Source organism: Aedes albopictus, chromosome 2 (assembly GCF_035046485.1).
Source record: "Aedes albopictus strain Foshan chromosome 2, AalbF5, whole genome shotgun sequence".
In the NCBI taxonomy this organism is placed as follows: Eukaryota; Metazoa; Arthropoda; class Insecta; order Diptera; family Culicidae; genus Aedes; species Aedes albopictus.
This window is the reverse complement of record NC_085137.1, coordinates 66,067,553-66,085,770: the sequence shown is the minus strand read 5'-3', so window position 1 is coordinate 66,085,770 and position 18,218 is coordinate 66,067,553. Positions and strand designations below refer to the sequence as shown.

General features: G+C 38.6%; 1 protein-coding gene across 1 annotated transcript in view; it reads left to right on the top strand.

Moving 5' to 3' along the window:
• The first annotated feature begins 1,927 nt into the window (after window positions 1-1,927).
• Window positions 1,928-18,218, top strand: part of LOC109621667 (neither inactivation nor afterpotential protein C) — a 37,754-nt gene continuing 21,463 nt past the window's right edge. The window contains exons 1-5 of the mRNA XM_029871362.2: window positions 1,928-1,989; window positions 14,092-14,459; window positions 14,524-14,827; window positions 14,891-15,171; window positions 15,236-15,511. Coding sequence (XP_029727222.1) covers window positions 14,169-14,459; window positions 14,524-14,827; window positions 14,891-15,171; window positions 15,236-15,511 — 1,152 coding nt within the window. The 5' untranslated portion in view covers window positions 1,928-1,989; window positions 14,092-14,168. The remainder of the gene's footprint in view (window positions 1,990-14,091; window positions 14,460-14,523; window positions 14,828-14,890; window positions 15,172-15,235; window positions 15,512-18,218) is intronic.

Below are 18,218 nucleotides of genomic sequence, written 5' to 3'. Positions count from 1 at the left end.
CCTTAAATAACCTGTAAGATGTTTTATAAGCCGTCATTTTTTGCGCTGTTTTGCTTATATAAGTGTTTGATTTAGAGTCATTAATGCAGGAAATGAACAGCGGACTATGTGTGAATCGTGAATTTTGAACTACTATAATACTAGTTGTGTTACTTGGGCTACCACAGTCAATTGAAGGGCTTTCTTTGCCTGCCATTGCATGAATTTGTATATTGTGAGGCAAGTACAATGATACACTATGCCCAGAGAGTCGAGAAAATTTTCCCGACCGAAACGGGAATCAAACGAACCCGCCGTCTCCGGATTGGCGATCCATAGCCTTAACCACTAGGCTATCTGGATACCCCTATATAAGACGCTCTATATGAGACGCTGATTCTTCCGGTTGCCCTCTGCGGAAAATTCTCGGCGGGAAGCAAGAAAATGGGGTGTGGCGCAGGCACATGAATCACTTGATGTACCAAGTGTACAAAGATGCAAATATTGTAAAACGTATAAAATACAGCAGACTTCAGTGGGCTAGACACGTAGTATGAATGTCGGACAAAAGAATAGCATAAACAATATTCAGCAGGGAACCAGGTAGAGGTCAGCGACTTCTAGGGCGGCCGCGAATGTGCTGGCTGCACGCGGTTGAGGAAAATCTGCGATCCCTACACGTCCGGGAAACTGGAGGAACATTTCCCAAGAACGACGAAGATGGTTCTCTACTATACGCTCGACGTTGGAGTACAGTTACTTTGTAGCTAACAAGTTATCACGGTAGATAAGTTGAGGCTAATTATAATTCTTCATTCCGTCTATAAAAGTAGATCTCATCTATATTCAATTCAAACGACTTTTTATTGCCCTCCTTAAGTATAACCTTATTGCCAGATAAAATGTTTCGAATCGAAACGTGAATAGAACAAAGCAAATGATTCTAGCATGCCTCAATCATCATAGATCACCTCTCTTTGAAGATACCGATCAAGGCGAAAATGGAATTACCAAATCAACACATCACAAAAGAACATTACCCAAACAGACTACTCATAATCTGCTGATTGAATTACCCGCTCGACTGCTACCGTTTGTGTGAGAACTTCAATAGTAGCGCTACGCACTCGTCCCATCCTCCTTACAGCCAAACTAGCTGAACCGTAAAGGCGATTTGTATCTCTTTGGTCCAGTTCCTCCTAGCACATATCGCCAGGCAAGATCTTCTTTTGTCCTTTTTTGGGTGAAATCTCATCGGTAGTCGATGAGATATAATGTTTCATTTATGTTCTGGGCAGAACTACGGGGCAAAATCAAGCAGGAAGGAATTTCACGCCGTTTGACTTTGAACTATTCACCTAACGCAGCTGTCTGATAAGTTTGAAGTAGTGTCGCGCCGGCTGATCGGATTAGGCGCCTGTTGAAACATGTTTTCTCCAATTTCAACAAATCTTTCCACTGGACAAATAGGCTATCATCGCGTTCAAGTTTCAACCACGTCAGACATCGATAAACCAATTAAATTGCATAATTGCTGGTGTTTACGTCTATGACAGCTTGAAGCAACCTTCACATAGTTGTACTAAAAGGTCACAGTTAAGTGGGTCTACTTGGCTTCACGTGGTGTTCCAGCCTGTACGGGGAGCCGAAGTTACGAGCGCACCGGATTAGCATCAGCTATTACCTCACCTCCATCGTAGGTTCTGCATTCCAACTCTTTTACCACAACCAGACACCGCATACATTGTCACGGGAAAAGCTGTGTTATTTTCAGCGACTGGCCTTCTCGGGAAAACGTTTTTCTAACGTGCTTTCGCTGGCTGATCGATTTTGTTTTCATACGGATAACCCCGACACAATTCAATTAGGATCCGCTGGGGACACTTGAAGGGATTCTCCGTTCGGCCGACGGAGTTTTCCTGGTGGGCAAAACCTGGGGAGAACTTTTAGTTACGGTTTTCTAGTTGAACGGTTCGGTCGGAAATCTAAAACCTAAAGGAATAGTCCGCGGTAGGTAAAAGTGATAAATTGAAGGGTTTGGAACTAAGTTACAGTTAGATGGTTGCTGTGTGGAAATTGCTACGCAGGCAAAGACTCAGTCGTTCAGCAAAACTACATTGAAAGTTTTAACGATGGTGCGGTGCAGCAAATTTAGTATGTTTGGAAAATCATGGACTCTGTTTTTTCGAACGCATCACAATTCCACAATTATTAAAAAAAAAAGTACCAACAAGGAAGATGAATAATAAAGTGTGATGGTTAGAATTCCGGAAAGAAGAGAATTTAAAAAACTTCAACTGTTGCCATAGTGCTAATGATGCCATAGAGAATTTAACCCGGAATAGTGAAGTATTTCATCGTAGTTTATTCAATTAACGAAGCAAAGAAACCTAAAACTTTCGTGAGCCATAACTCAATAAATAAGAAAGTTGAAATTGCATTGAATTGTCAACAAAATATTTCAGTTCAGTTAGGAATGATCAACTAAAATTTTCGCTATATCGAACAGTCGAAGTGATATGTTAGTGAAACATATTTTCAAGAACGTTCAATAGCATCTATACTACGCAATTCAGCAACAAAATTATTATATCTTACATAAACTGTCTCAATACAGTCAGAACTTCTTCAACGACCCATGCTAAGGCGGCGCCTTGAGTTGCAGTGAACTGTGCCGTGAAAATCGATAACCGTAACAGGATTAAAAGACACGAAGACGCCGCAATCCAATTTCTTGCGATCGATACGGTTACATGAACATCGGTGGAGCAACTGTAAGAAACTTCAACTGAGTGCGAGATGAAGTGCTACCAGGAAGAACTGTGAACGTGATCTGGATGTATCAAAAACAGTGAAGTTTATCAAACCAAACGGTGAAAATATGTAAAAACAAAATTTGAATAATAAACTTGGCAAGTTTATCAAATCGGCTCTGGTTATCGCGATCCGGTTACGAAGCATCAACCGCAGACATTTATAGCTACCGATTACAACGTATCAATGTAGTTAATTAGGATGGCAAAATGACAATTTCTCATCCTAGTTGAGGTTTTCAGCGGTACCAAAGCAAAGTGATGTTTGGAACGAAAATTTACCAAATTTATATGCATAGTAGCTTCCTTTTGGTTAAAACCGCCAATTAAATTCACGATTTATTTATGGAATTCTACTAGGAATTCTTCTAGGAGCTCTACCAGTAATTCCTCCAAGAATTTTACAAGGAACTCCACCAGAACTTTTACAAGGATTTCCACTTGAAACCGTTCCCGGAACTCCTCTATAAATTTCACCCGGACTTCAATCTGGAAATGCATCCGGAATTTCTTCAAAAATTTTACAAAGACATCCACCAGAAATTTCTCTGGCAATTCTATCAGAATATCCAGAATTTATCTGGGATTCCCATCACGATTTTTTTCTGTGACTTTCACCAGAAATTGCTCCAGGAAATCCTCCAAAAATTCCTTCAGGGTTGAACTGCACCAGAAATTCCTTCGGGAATTTTAACAAGACTACCTCCAGCAATTCCACCTGGAACCCCACTGGGGACCCGGCTAGAAGATTTAAAAAAAATACACTAAAACTGTTTTTATGCATGTTATGTTCATGCACCGTTTTATGCCCTGCATGAAAAGAGGGAAAGCTGTTCAGAACTAATATTGTGCAACGGCGGCCAGGGGGTGTTCATAGAAGACAGTAAAGGAGGGTCACAGGGGCGTTTCAGGGAATCTCAATGGATTCCAGCGGGATACCAGGAAATCTCAGAGTGGTTTTCGGAGGAGTTTTCGGGGGTTTTGGAGCCTCCCAGGTGCGTTACAAAGAAACCGAGGGGGTTTATGGATGAATTTAGAAACGTTCCAGGAAGTTCCAGAGCATTTTCTGCGAGATTCAGAGACATTACGCAAGCGATATGGAAGAGTTTTCGGGGGGTTCGGCAGCTCTCAGGTGCGTTGCATGGGGTCCTATGGGGTTTCTGGGGGATCTTGGAGGCATTTAATGAAGTTTCAGAAAATTTTTAGAGACCTCATCAGATATGTTTTGAAATGCCCCTGACAAACCCTTTTATATAATGGTGTTCTACGATCCTGGCCTAAACTGACTCAAAAGTCCCTGAAATCTCCGTAATCCCATTGAAACGCCCTTGAAATCATCATGATCAATTTGAAATGCCTCTGAAACCCTTTCGACACCTTTAATGAAACGTTCCTGAAACACTCTTGTAAATGGCACTGAAATGACTCTGAAATACCTTGGAACGCCCTTTAAATGCTCCTGAGATCCCTTGAATTGCCCTTAAAGCCCCGCGACACGTCAATAAAACTTCCTTTAATACTATTATAATACCCCATGAATTCCTCGTCATTCCTTAAAACGCCAGCAAATCTTGAAAGAACGTACTAAAAATGCTCCTCAAAGCCCCAGAAACAACCCCTTAAAACAAATTTAAATCCCCATGGAACCCCCTTTTCTGGCTCTTTGGGAACTTTCTGGAAACCCCTTTAGCCTCACCTCAAATGCCCAGGAGGAAGATCTGTTATCGCAAACTAGATTCCCTTATTAAAGCCCAAACTTAATTTATGTACAAATTTCCCTCTTTTTACACCCTTTTTAAATTTATGCAGTCCCAGCTATGTACATAAAAAGTGGTTCCAGTGTATAACAAAATTAAAGCAAACTACGATATTTGTGACTCCTTGTGATAATCATGATCAACATTTTTGGTGTTTGTAAAATATTATAACTCAAGTTTATCATATTATGTTACGATGTTGAATAACATACTTTAATGTAATTTAGATTTGATTCTTCGACATTTAAAAAATATTATTACAAAATTGTATCAAATTTTGGCAGAAACAAGTTGTCTTGAAGCTTCAGTTTATATCATATTTTGTTATAATATTGTGTTGTTTATAACAAAACAGGATATAATTTTGATTCAACCTGTGTACTTTCTGTTACAATTTCAGTTACTTTCACGTACCCGACCCCCGACAACTCATTTTCAAAAGGCTGGCATTTCGTCAATTTCCATCCGATTTTCTTGAAGTCGCCCTCAATCGATCATAAATTGGTGATAGTTTATTACACTCAAGTGGCCATGTAATATCCGGAACCATTCCGGAGATATTCCGGATTGTACTGGGTTCAGGGGGTGGGGGAGGGTTCTGTTTTGCCAAATGACTAAAAGTGATTTTTTCGCGTGTTATTTTGATTGAGAGGCTCCGCGGAACCTGTTCCAAGTGTTCCGGAGCGGCCACATCAGTGGATACATACTTCAGTCATTTTTTTCTGCCCCATTCTCTCGAAATCATGAAGATTGATATGTCGCACGGCATGTTTTGGTTGCAAACCAGAAATGTCCTCGATGACAACCCCGTGGAACCTGTGCTAGATGCTCCGGGATGGCCATATTAGTTGATACAGACTTCAGGGCATCGTTTCTGACTCAGTCATTCGAAATCACGAAGTTTGATATGTCGCACGACATGTTTTGGATGAAAACCAGAAATGTCCCCAATGAGGCCCCCGCGGAACCTGTCATGGTGATCCGGATGGACCAACTTATTCAAATCTGGTTATCGAAGTTGTGTTGTATTGTTTCCAATAAAAATTCCGCTGAAAATCGATTATTCAAACACAATAACACATGAAATAATCACTTTTAGCCACTTCGGCACCCCCCCCCTGACCCCAGTACAATCCGGAATATCTCCGAAATAGTTCCGGATATTGCATGGCCACTTGCGTGTATTAAACTTGCACCAATTTATGATCGATTGAGGGCGACTTCAAAAAAATGGATGGAAATTGACGAAATGCCAGCATTTTGAAATGATATGTTGGGGGTCGGGTACGTGAAGGTTAACATCATCTTGCATGTAGGGTATTTGTTCCCTTATTAAGCATGTAGCTCCCATTGCCATCCTACGAAAAACAAAGGATTGAAGCGCTCTTTGTTTTGTTTCTTATTTTTGTATTTTTTGATAGATGTGCGCACCCATGAAAACAAAAAGAACGGAATCAATCGGCACCGTAATAGCTTGTTCTCGAATAGGATGAATATGGGAGCGTGAGATTAGTGATGGCACACATACCCTACTTTATAACAAAATATGTTATAGAAAAATATTATAACATCATAACACAATATGATATAAACATGATGTAATTATCTAGCTGAGTAGATAATCTGTAGGAATGTCTACAGACATTTTACCAGAATTTACTTCAAAAATTTCGAAAGAAATTCCATCACCAATAGGGTCCTAAAATTAAAGACGAAATCTCGATTATATTGAATAATACGATCAAGCATGGTATTCTAATCGGAATTGTACTTTACTCGAACTTGAAAAACAAAGGAATAATGAGACAATTCGAAATAAGAAAAATGGTAAATAGTTCTACTTTGACATTTGAGGTCAACCTTGTGTGACTGAGCTCGACATTTTTCGCACTGGGATTTCAAAAATGTTCCTATCTGACATACACGGTGAAAAAAAATCACTCAAAATATGTGTTATAAGCTAGGGACGAGACAAAAGGCTAAAAAAAATATGTATTTTCAACTACGGTTAATAAAAACGTCAAAAAATGAGGAAATATGTACTCTTGAACCATATATTGTGGTTTAAAACAAGAATCCCGATAGGACTTTAGGAGGCTATTCCAACAGAAATTCCACCAGAAATTTCTCGAGTTATTCTACTAGAAATTCTTCCAGGAATTTCACTAGGAATGCCTGAAGGTGGTTCTACGGGAATTCTAATAATGTCCAGGAAAAATCCTGGAGGTATTTCTAGAGAAATTTGGTTGAAAACCTGAAAATATTTTAGGTTGAATGCTTTCAGGTGGAATTTCTGGAATAATACTAGGTTACTAAATGGAATTTCAGGAATAATTCTTGGAGGAATTTCTACTGGAATTTCTGAAGGAATTGATGATATAATTCCGGAAAAAGTTCCTGGTAGGATCTTGGTGAAATGCCTAGTGAAATTCCAGATGAAATTCAAGGCGGAATTCCTGCTGGAGATTTTGACAGAATTCCTGAATGATTTTCTTGTACAATTCCTTGAAGAATTTCTTGTGTAAATATGTTGTTGAATTCCTTGGTGAAATATGTTGTTGAATTCCTGGTGTAATTCTTTGAAGATTTTAGTCTAAGGTGCATGAAGGTATTCCTTGTGAAATTCATTCATAATATTTGTCAGAGTTCCTCCAAGAACTCATTTAGAAATTCTTGCTTGAATTTCTAATGGATTCCCTAGTTTAATTCTTGGAGGAAATCCTGGTGGAATTCCAAGAGCAATTTCTGATGGAATTCCTAGGGGGATTCCTGGTGAAATTTCGGAAGAAATTTTTGGTAAAACTAGTGGGGGATCTTGAAGAAATGTATGATAGATTTCCGGAGGGTTTTCTAGTGCAATTCAAAAAAAAACTCCTGAAGGAATTTCCAGGGAATTTTTGGTGGAAGCCCCAATGGAATTCCAGAAGGATATTCCTAGTGCCTCATAGAGGATTTCTTAACAAAATTTCTTGAGGAATTCTTGGCAGAATTTGTTGCTGAATTCTGGTGAAATCTATGGTATTCTTCCAGGTGGAAATACAAGTTAATATCGGGGAAGAATTCCGGGTGTTGTTCCAGATGGAAATCCTGATTAAAATTTTGGAAGAAATTTTGGGTGGAAATCCAGATGGGGTTCCTGGAGCAATTCCTAGTAGACTCCTAGGAGGATTCCTAGTGGATTTCCTAGAGGGATTAATGGGGAAATTTTTTGGTGGAATTCGTAGAGGAATTATTTGTGGTACTCTTGAGGGAAATCCAGAAGGAATTTCTGGAAGAGTTCATGGAGAAACTTCTGCTGGAACTCATGGAGGATATCCTAATGGAGTTCATGGAGAAACTTCTTGTGGAATTCCTGATATTATTTTTGGTTGAATTCCTAGATGAAATCGTGGTGTTATTATTGTAGAAGTTTCTTATGTAAGGCCTGTTGGAATTCATTGTTGAATTCCTGGTGGTTGAATTTCTGAAGGAACTCCTGTTGGAAATAATGATGCTATTCCGTCTGGAATTCGTAGTGCATATCCTGGTGAGATTTGTGGAATATTCCTGGTGATGTTCTAGGTGAAATTCCTGGAAAAACTCCTGGTGGAATTCTTTGAGGAATTCCTGCTCGAAAACTTGGACGAATTCCTAGAAAATTTTTAGAAAAATACATGGAGGAGTTTTTGGAGGGGATGACTTATTGGAAAAAACTGATAAAATCTCCGGCAAAATTTGGAGAAATCCATGGCAAAGCTTCTGGAGAAATTTTAGGAGGAATCTCTGGAATATTTCCTTGAGGAATGCCTAAAGAATGTTTTGTATAGTCTCCTGGGCAAATTCTTTGAATTATTCGTAGAGGAGCTCTGGAAGAATCTAAGGAGGAATTCCTAAAAGCAGCTTTTGGTGACTGGTTGAAGAAATTACTGGATAAATCTGAACAACTGTTATCATTCTGCAGAGAAAAAGTTTCAGAGATCAGATTTATTCTTATATCATAGGTTAAAAACTCCAACTTTGCATTTTTAAAAATAGCACTTTGCAGAATGTGTTCCGGAAAAAAAATTCTACCATAAGCCTATCTCTTGAACTCTCTAGCAGAATTATTAAATTTTCTTCGAAACTACGTGACTCCTTCAGTGATTTCAAGATTCTTTGAGTAATTTCACTCCTTCTACTCCTTACACAAAACTACCAGTTTACACTTCTTCTCGTTTCATCAAAACCTCTTTTTTTCACCGCAAACATATTATGTCTCAAATTCAGAATAGTTTAGATTATCCGGGAGTCTCAAAGATGAACGCAATGTCATGTAGTCAGTTCTTCGTCTTGTTTTACCCGCACACAGAACGCTTGATCAATGATCAGCAGTCAGTACTGCTTATTACTCAAGATTTCCAAATTTCAGCGCCCCCTATACTAGTACGCCCCGTGGAAAATACTTTATTAATGTGCAGTATCAAGAGTCAGCAAGAATTCTTCTAAAGATTCATACGAGAAGTTATTTAGAATATATTTCTTCCCGTGTACTTTTTTAGAATTTTCGCCAAGGTTACCTCCAAAGACGCCGCCAAACAATTTGTTGGGTTCTTTCAGGATTTTCAAAAAAAATATTTTATTTATTTTATTTTTTGTAGATAGCAGATCAATGCGTGAGATTTAAAAAAAAATCGTCTCGGAATCCTGCATAGGTTCTTCCGGTCTTGGGTCTTCTTGAAGAGTTTCTCAGAAAATTTCTCAAAAAAAATCACCCAAAAATTACTCCACGAGTTTTTTTCCAATAAATAGTTCAGTTATTACACCTGGAATTACTTCAGGGAGTATTAGGAAAATTCAAGGAATGCTACACAACTTTGTGTATGAATTCCTTCATATACTTCTTTAAACAATTTGGAAGAAATTCCTTCCGAAGTTTTTCTTTGGAATTTATAAAGGAATTATTCTAGAAATTTGACAAAAAATAATTAATGAATTTCTCCAGGGGTTTCTTTAAAAATTTCTTCAAATTAATATGCTATTTCAGGACATTTTTCTCACATTAATTCGGATTTTTTCTCAGAAATTCCGAATTTCTAAATAGATTTACTTTCGAAATTTTTCTGATATTTTTTCTTGAACTTTTCCGGAAATATTTGTTGAAATTACTCCAAAGGTGCCTTCAGGTATCACTTCATGCATCCTCTCAAATAATTATTTAGATATTCCTCTAGAAAATTCTCGAGATATTCATCTGAAAGCTCCTCCAGAGATTTTCCCGAAGTTCTTTCATGAATTGCTTTCAGATCTCTCTTCAGAAATTCTTTCAGAAATTATTTCGGTTGTGCTTCAGGAATTTCTCCAAAGATTCTCTCTGTAATTCCTGCAAAATATAATCCAGAATCTATTCCTTGGCATTATCTAAGGTATTTTCAAATAAATGCTATGAATACTAGCAACTCGTTTTCCAGTTCTTTCCGTTGTTTAGAGGTTCATTCAGAAACTGATGCTTTTTTCAGAAATTTCCTCGGTATTCTCTAAAGATTTCTTTCACTTTTTTTTATTTCTGCAGAATTTCCATAAGAAATTTCTGCAGGTAGTACTTGTAGTAGTAGGGATTTTCATGTACCAGTTGTAAAATAAATTCTTGTAAAAATTCCTCCAAAGGCATCTTCAACAGTTTTGCAAAAGACCACGTCAGAAAATCTTCTAGGGAAGAATTTATATAAGAATTCCTTTGTCTGCAATTTTTGCAAGAGATTAGTTCAGAAATCTCCCTACGGAGTTGAGAAATTTGTCAAGCATTTTTTTAGAACCGTTTCCAGAATTACTTCAGAAGTTTCACATGTAAGTTTTAGAAGTTTCTTCAAGTATTATCCTAGACATTGATTCAGGAATTTCTCCACAGATAACTTCAGAAATTGTTTTAGACATTGAGGTTAAGGTTTACAAAGTTTCAAAGAATTTCTGCTATGAATTTCTAGGATTTCAGAGAAGGAGTTCCTTTAAAGAACTCTCACAGAATTTTTTTTTGTAAATTTTGGAAAAACTTCTGGAAAAATCCCAGGAGGAATATCTGAAACAATTCCCCTACAAATCTACTGTGTAATCCAAGAAGATATTTCTGATGGAACCGTAGGAGTGATCTAAATAAATCTTATAGGAATTTCTACAGGAATCTTTTAGAAAAAATCTGTAGGTACTATTGCAGCACCCCTTGGAAGAATTTCGGGAGGTACCTCTGTAGGATTTTTAAATACATGTTTGAAAAAATTCCATGGAAGAGCTTTGGAATAAATCCCTGGTAGAAACTCCTGAAGAAATCTCTGGAATTCTGAAAAATGTATCCAGAGATTTTCGTGGAGTGGACCTGGTGTAACGGTTAAAGCACGTGACCATCGCGTCGAGAACCGGGGATCGAATCCCGCTCTCGACAAACTCACAAAATATGAGTTCTTTCTTCGGAAGAAAAGTAAAGCATGGGTCCCGAAATGAAGTACTCAATGGCTAAAAATCTTATTAATACATAAAAAAAAAACCAGAGATATTTTTGTAGGAACCCCTGGAAGGAATTTTGGAGGAAATCTTCAGTGGAATACCAGTAAAAATCTCAATAGGTATTTTTGAAAGAATTTCTTTATTTAAAGGAATAATACTGGCAGCAGTTTATAAACATCTTCTCAGGAAATTCTTGATATAATTCCTAGAAAAGTTTATTGAGGATTTTTTGAAAAAAAAATCCAGAAGAAATGCTTCTATAAAATTCTTAGAGGATTTTGAACAAATATTCCTGGAACAATCTGTGAACGAATTACTGAAGGATTTTCTGTAAGAATTCCTGGCAAAACGCCTAGATAAGCTTAATATTTCTATAGGAATTTCTGTATTAATTCCTCGAAGTATACGTGAAGAAAATCTTAGAGTTATGCTTAGAGGATATACCAGATTTTTTGCGACCATAGCAAATTGCAAATGCGCATAGAAAATCAAAAATTGCTGCATAAGCAATGAACTTTTGCTCCATGAAAATGCGTAATACAGCATATAAATAATTGAAAACGTTCCATACTGATAAAACAACATTTTCTCATTGTAAGTGAAATTTTACACCAATAAATATTACTGAAATGCTGAAATGGAAATGCACCAAAAAAAATTAAAATTGTCCCCATAATAAATTGAACTTTGCTTCATTGAAAAATCAAAATGCATCATAAAAAATTGAAATTGCACCATAGAAAAGAGATAAATGCTCCATAACTATTATCAAACTGCACCAAAAAAATGTGAATTGCTCCATAAAAAAATTTAAAACTCTCCATAACTATAATCTTCTGCAACACTAAATTATGACAATATGCTGATCTATGGCGAATTGTGAATTTTATATGGAAAATGGTTAAATTAAAATTTAGCATACGTGTCATTCCATATGAAGTGACCGAGAAAATGTGAAAACTTGCAACCGACCATCACGGATTTGAACCAAATTTGGTTGAAACATTTGTTTAGATAGAAAAAGAAAAAAATCCAAATTTTGGTGCCGATCGGATCACCCCTCGGCCCGTGGCAGCACCCCTCGTTTTGGCCGATACGAAAATTATCCTCTCTTTCTTTTATTTTTATCATTGAAACGATTGCACATACACATTTTCGACCTTGGGCTTTTTTAAAGGAAATCGTTCAGGGAATCCAGAAAAAATATTATTTTTTGGATACAGTGTTGCCAGATATCATATTTTTCAATTTTAAAACTAAAAATCGGTTTTTCTCAAAATACGTATATTTTGATTTTAAAAATTTTGATTCCATCGTGTTTATCAGACGTTTTTCTATCGAAAAAGCTTAACTCCCCATGGTAATTTGCGTCGTTCCTGAGATATAGCGTTTTTAAGAAAAAATATTCATTTTTTCATATAAAGTATCATATATCAGGTGCAGTTTATAAATTTCGCAAAAAAAATATTGTTCGATGTCATATAAAGACGTTTTGTGTTGATTTGAACAATATCAAGTATAATAAGGATTAAAAAAACGTGACATAATACTCATGGAAAACCATCATCATGTCATATTTGAATTTTATAAGATACTAGCTGTCCCGGCAAACTTTGTCTTGCCGTCTTGTGGTGGTTTGACAACTGTTGAGCTTAAAAAAGCACCGCACTCTAGATTGATTTAATTTTCGATCGTGTTGATTTCCTTCCCAGCTCATAAAAAATCAGTACTTTATCAATTTTCTTACTTTTCTAGTTGATTTTCGTAACTTTTTATACATATAAACACAGCCACCATGAATACGAATCGAAACGTGCAAGGGTCATGCTGATCGGTTCGGCCGTTCGTGAGTTTTGTTGCCTCAAAGATAGATAGATAGATAGCTGTACCCGGCAAACTTTGTCTTGCCTACTGCGTTTTTTGACGTTTCAAATTTCTAGCCAAGACCAAGTCCCCGGTCAAAATGTACAGAAGATCGATTTTCAAAAACTCTCAATTTTGACATGTTTTTTGCCTCATAAACCTTCCTTGGGTGAAAACTAACAGAACAAAACTTAGACGGACCAAATCGGACCCTCCGTTCGCAAGTTATGCGCGGTCCCACGTATGCCACTGCATTTATATATATATATATATAGATAGATAGATAGATAACCAATAGCAGCGAGCTATTCATTTGATCTTCAAATATCAAATTTTTGCAATTGTTCAAAATTTCCAGACACCTATTTTTGATATTATTTTTAGTATTTTACCACATCAAACCAATATCACGTTTTGATCGTCAGCAATTGACCTCTTCCTGGAGTAGAATAATCTGATTCAGGTCTCCAACAACATCGCACCATGTCGTCTGCAAGACACCCAACCAAGAACGAATTCCGACACATCTGGAACGCATCTCGAATTACCTCTGAGAACGCACCCATGCCGACACGTGACGAATGCTCACTCGCCGCAGTAGTGTTTGGTGTGCAGTCAGCCACCGGCCAATTAGTTTGATTGACCGCAACACCTCTTCGAATGTGTTGTGTTGTGAGTACATTTCAAAAATGGCATTCGCACGAATCGATTAAAATGTAAATTGATAGGCTTCGGCAAGATGACTACCAGCAGCGAACCTATGTTTTGCTTTTTGTGAAGTTGTCTGTCTCGCTGCTACCACACAGTCGCTGGCCATGCCGCAGGGATATCTTGACTGCACGTGGAATGTATGTCATTCCAACGATTAGTGTCAATGTCTGGAGGGTCTATGGGGAGTGTAGGGCAAAATATGTCAAACATTTAGTTGTCTCTCAAAGAAAGGTTACTTCCAGTGGTAAAACCCGATACTCCTTCAATGTCCTATGATGTAATATTTCTTAGAAAGAGTTATTTTAACCCAGTCTCTCCCATCGATCGCACAAATGACGTGCTCCCCAGTCACGACCTTTCGTATGATCATTAATGATGCGTGAAAATTTGTATCATTCCAAGAACACAGCTGCCGCGTGTTGAGCAATAATGATTAACTAAATTGATTGAGAAACAGAACCGCAGGTCAATAATAATTGAATGATACGATTTGTTTGCCTTTCGGTACGGTTTAGCCCAGCTGACTGCAACTGCAATTACCCTCGCATCAGCGCATGGACCGATCGGAAGCGGAAAGTCCCCGTCAATTAAGATGTTGAATCTGAAAATAGACACCCTGCCCGAGCCGGGCAACCGCTATCAGCTCGGGGAGGTTATTGGGACGGGAGTTTGTGCCAAGGTGTACAAAGCGATCGATACCAAGGCGAGCAACAAGAACGTGGCCGTCAAGATCCAGAAGTACGAGGCGGAGCTGAAGACGGCCATTCAGGAGGAGTACCGCATTCTGCGAGATTTCTCCAACCATGGAAACCTGTTGGATTTTTACGGGGTGTATAGAAAGCGGGTTCCTGGTGATGCAGATGAGATTTGGTTTATACTGGAAGTGAGTAACATTTGGTTCGTCGTAATGCTTGAACCATGATTCACAATGTGTTAATAAATTTCAGTACTGTGACCACGGCCCAGTGATTGATGTGATCAGAAAGATCCATGCATCCAATCGCCGAGTGTCTGAGGAACAACTTGCTTACATCCTACGGGAAACGGCCAAGGCGGCAGTGTACCTACACGAGAACCACGTGATCCATCGAGACATTCGAGGAAGCAACATACTGCTGAGTAAGGAAGGAGAGGTCAAGTTGTGTGACTTTGGTTTATCACGAGACAACAAATCTACGCTGGGTAAACGTGGAACCTGCATTGGGTCACCGAACTGGATGGCTCCGGAGGTCATCAGCAGTTCTAAGAACGGTTAGTTGAAAACGACAATCACGGTGAAGCGTAATCTACAATAACGTATCCTTTAATCAACAGAGGACGAAGTCTACGACAACAGATCGGACGTCTGGGCTCTTGGAATAACTGCGATCGAGCTTGGTGATGGTAAACCTCCGTTCGGAGATATGCATCCCACTAGAACCATGTTCCAGATCGTACGCAATCCACCACCTACGTTATACAGACCGGCAAATTGGTCCCAGAACTACAACGACTTCATTACGGAGTGCTTGGAGAAGAATCCCGATCATCGTCCTTTCATGATGGAGATCATGGAACATCCATTCCTAACGGAACTACCGGAAAATGATTATCACGTAAGAATCCCATTATCCTCCCGAAGAATTCAATTAGATTTTTTGTTCATTCTTTCCCATTCAGATCAGTCAAGAACTCAAGATGCTCGCCGACTCGGTCGGTCACGTCCATGTCCCGAAAAAGGAAGAATTCAAACTGATCAAGGGAGCACTGAAGGCGGCCGAAAACAAGACGGAAAAGATGTTCGTTGAGGATTTGGCTGCTCTGGAAACCGTCTCGGAGGAATCTATTTTGGAAGAGCTGATCCAACGCTACAAGAACGGGTCAACGTATACTTTTGTAGGGGATGTGCTGATTTCCATGAATGCCAACCAACCTCCGCCGGAGTATGTTCGTGGGGTGAGTAGCTTTACCTGCTTTAACCAAATCGACAAATCTAACTGTGTCGTTTCCTATAGAGAGTGTATCAATCAATAACGACAATTCAAAAAAGTTGAACATTTTAAGAAGATTTTAGTGAACTCACAAACGAAAACCCTGGAGCAATTCCCAAAGGGATTTCCGTTGGAATTCTCAGAGAAACCCCTGTAGTAACACATGAAAGAGTCCCTTGAGGAATTCCTGGACGAACGCAAACAGAAAAAAAATGGATTGGGGCCCATTGCAGTCCCAGAGGTTACAACGTCGAATAATCTGGCAGCAATCTGATATGATATTGGTGATGATTAAAAATATGTCAGTTTACACAAATGTTTGAACTTTCCAGTGGCCAAGTTTGAGGCCAGAAGTCAGCTTTGTACAGAAAAAATATTTAAAAAAAAATCAAATGGTATTTTTTCTAAAAGGCCTTCAAATATCTCAAACATCATTTCAATCCAACAAACCGTTTCCAAATTATAATATTTTGAAGAACATAGGGTTTTTTTCAAACGCCTTTTTCAAAAGTTGTGTGAAGAATATTGTAAAACAAATGACATGAAAAGTATTTTCAAATGGGAATTCATACATGAGCAAAACTTCATTTGAATTGAAAAAGGTCTATGGGATTCGTGCGTTGAGCTCAAAATTCTCTATGCCAATACCAGGGGCCCATAGGGGGCGTTTATAGAGGAGTAAAGTTGCTGGAGCGTTTCAGGCCAAATTCAGGGGTGCTTAACGGGTTTCCGCGTGATACCAGGATTTTTCCAGGGGGTTCCGTTGGGCCTCAGGAGTGCTGCAAAAGAGCTCAGGGGGTTGCATTGGGCCTCAGAGGTGCTGCAAAAAAGATCAGGGGGCTCCAGAGGAGTTCCGGAGAGTCTCAGGAGCGTTTCAGGTAGTTTTCGGGGTATTTCAGGGGGTACCAGGAGATCTCAGGGGCATTTAAGAGGGTCTCAATGGCGTCGAAGGGTATCTCAAGGAGTTCTAGGGTTTGCTCTTTTCATTATAACGGGTACTGTCGACCAAATTACCTGAAATTTAATGTTCCAATTAAGTATGGCAGTGAATATTTTGAAGCCAATATTCAATGTTCTAAATTTTCAAAAGAAATTTACGCAGTTGGAAAGTGTTAGCAACCGAAAGGGGCTGAATCACTTAGTAGACAATACCGAAGTCAGCTGAGAAACTCGAGATGAAGTTGAAAGTTACAAAAAGAAGAGAGAAGAGCTAACTCAAAGTTCATAGATAAACTAAGTGTTTCGGATGTTCGTGCTCCAATAAACCCAACCAGGAGTTTCAGTTATTGGTGAGATTATGAGATGATGTTCCACAATTTCAAAGAAAGAGTTTCAAAAAGAAAAAGAAAATTCAAAAACTCTTTCTCAACGTTGATTTTAAATATAAGATTTTAGAGATTTGCAAAAAATAATCTCAATCGGAACGTTGGTTACGGAGAAGTGAGTAACTTTCAGAAGTTTCCTTCCAAACTCTCCTGAGAGTTGCTCCGGAAATTTTTCTGTGTGTTCAAATAGGTTTTGTCTATACAGCGTAAATTCCTTCAGAAATTCCTCTTAGGAGTAAATTTCGTAAATGCTTACCAAAGTTTTTTCCAGGAACTCTTCTGATTTCCATGGAAATCATTGAGTTTTCCTCCAGGATGTATTTCATTTTTTTTCGAATTTACTCAGTTGTTCGTTCGGGTTAGTTATAAAAATTTCGTTATGGATTTTTATAGAAGTTACTCCGACACCTGATCGTTCTGTTTGGCTTTTTCGACATGTTCTTTCGTGTTTCCGAAGTTTTTTGTTTAGCTTGTGGATGCCTGTGCGGGGATATTTCCAAAAAATAGCAATTCAATCAAGTTTTACATCAGGAGTGCTTCTAGAGGTCCGGGATTTTTTTCGAGAATTCTTCCAGAAATTCTTGCAAGCATTCATTGATAAATTTTTGCAGGTAAATTTTTGTTCAGGTATTCTTCCGAGGATCTATTCAGAAATTCTTCGAAGGGTTTCCCCAAGAATTATTCTAGGGATTTATCCAGGAATATTTTTTGCCTTTCTCGTACACTAAGTGTACTGGAAAGGCTATATGTTCACTCCAAAAATGACTTTTCGATAGAAGGCTCGGAGGGTCGAGTCACATATACCAATCAACTCAGCTCGACGAATTGAGGTGATGTCTGTGTGTATGTATGTGTGTGTGTATGTATGTGTGTGTGTATGTGTGTATGTGTGTGTACAAAAAAACTCACATCACTTTTTGGCAGTAAACCTGAACCGATTTTAATGACCGACGGTTCATTCGACGGGGAATGTGGTCCCATTGTTTCCTATTGAAAATGGTTTGGATCGGTCCAGCCGTTCCGGAGTTATGGCCATTTAGGTGTTCCGGATCGGTACCCCAGGAAGGGGCCAGATATAAAAACGCTACAAACCCATCCATGCGACACATCAAACTACGGCATTTTCGATAACTTGATGAACGGTTAACATAAAAATGGTCTTAGACCATATCTGAACCGGTAGTGTCCCGGAACCGGTTCCGGGTGTCCCGCCGGAAGTGGCCAAACATAAAAGTGCACTAAACCCATGCATGCGGCATATCAAACCGCAGCTTTTTCGATACCCTGATGAACAGTAAGAAGAAATACATTCTCAGACCATATAGGAACCGGTAGTATTCCGGAACC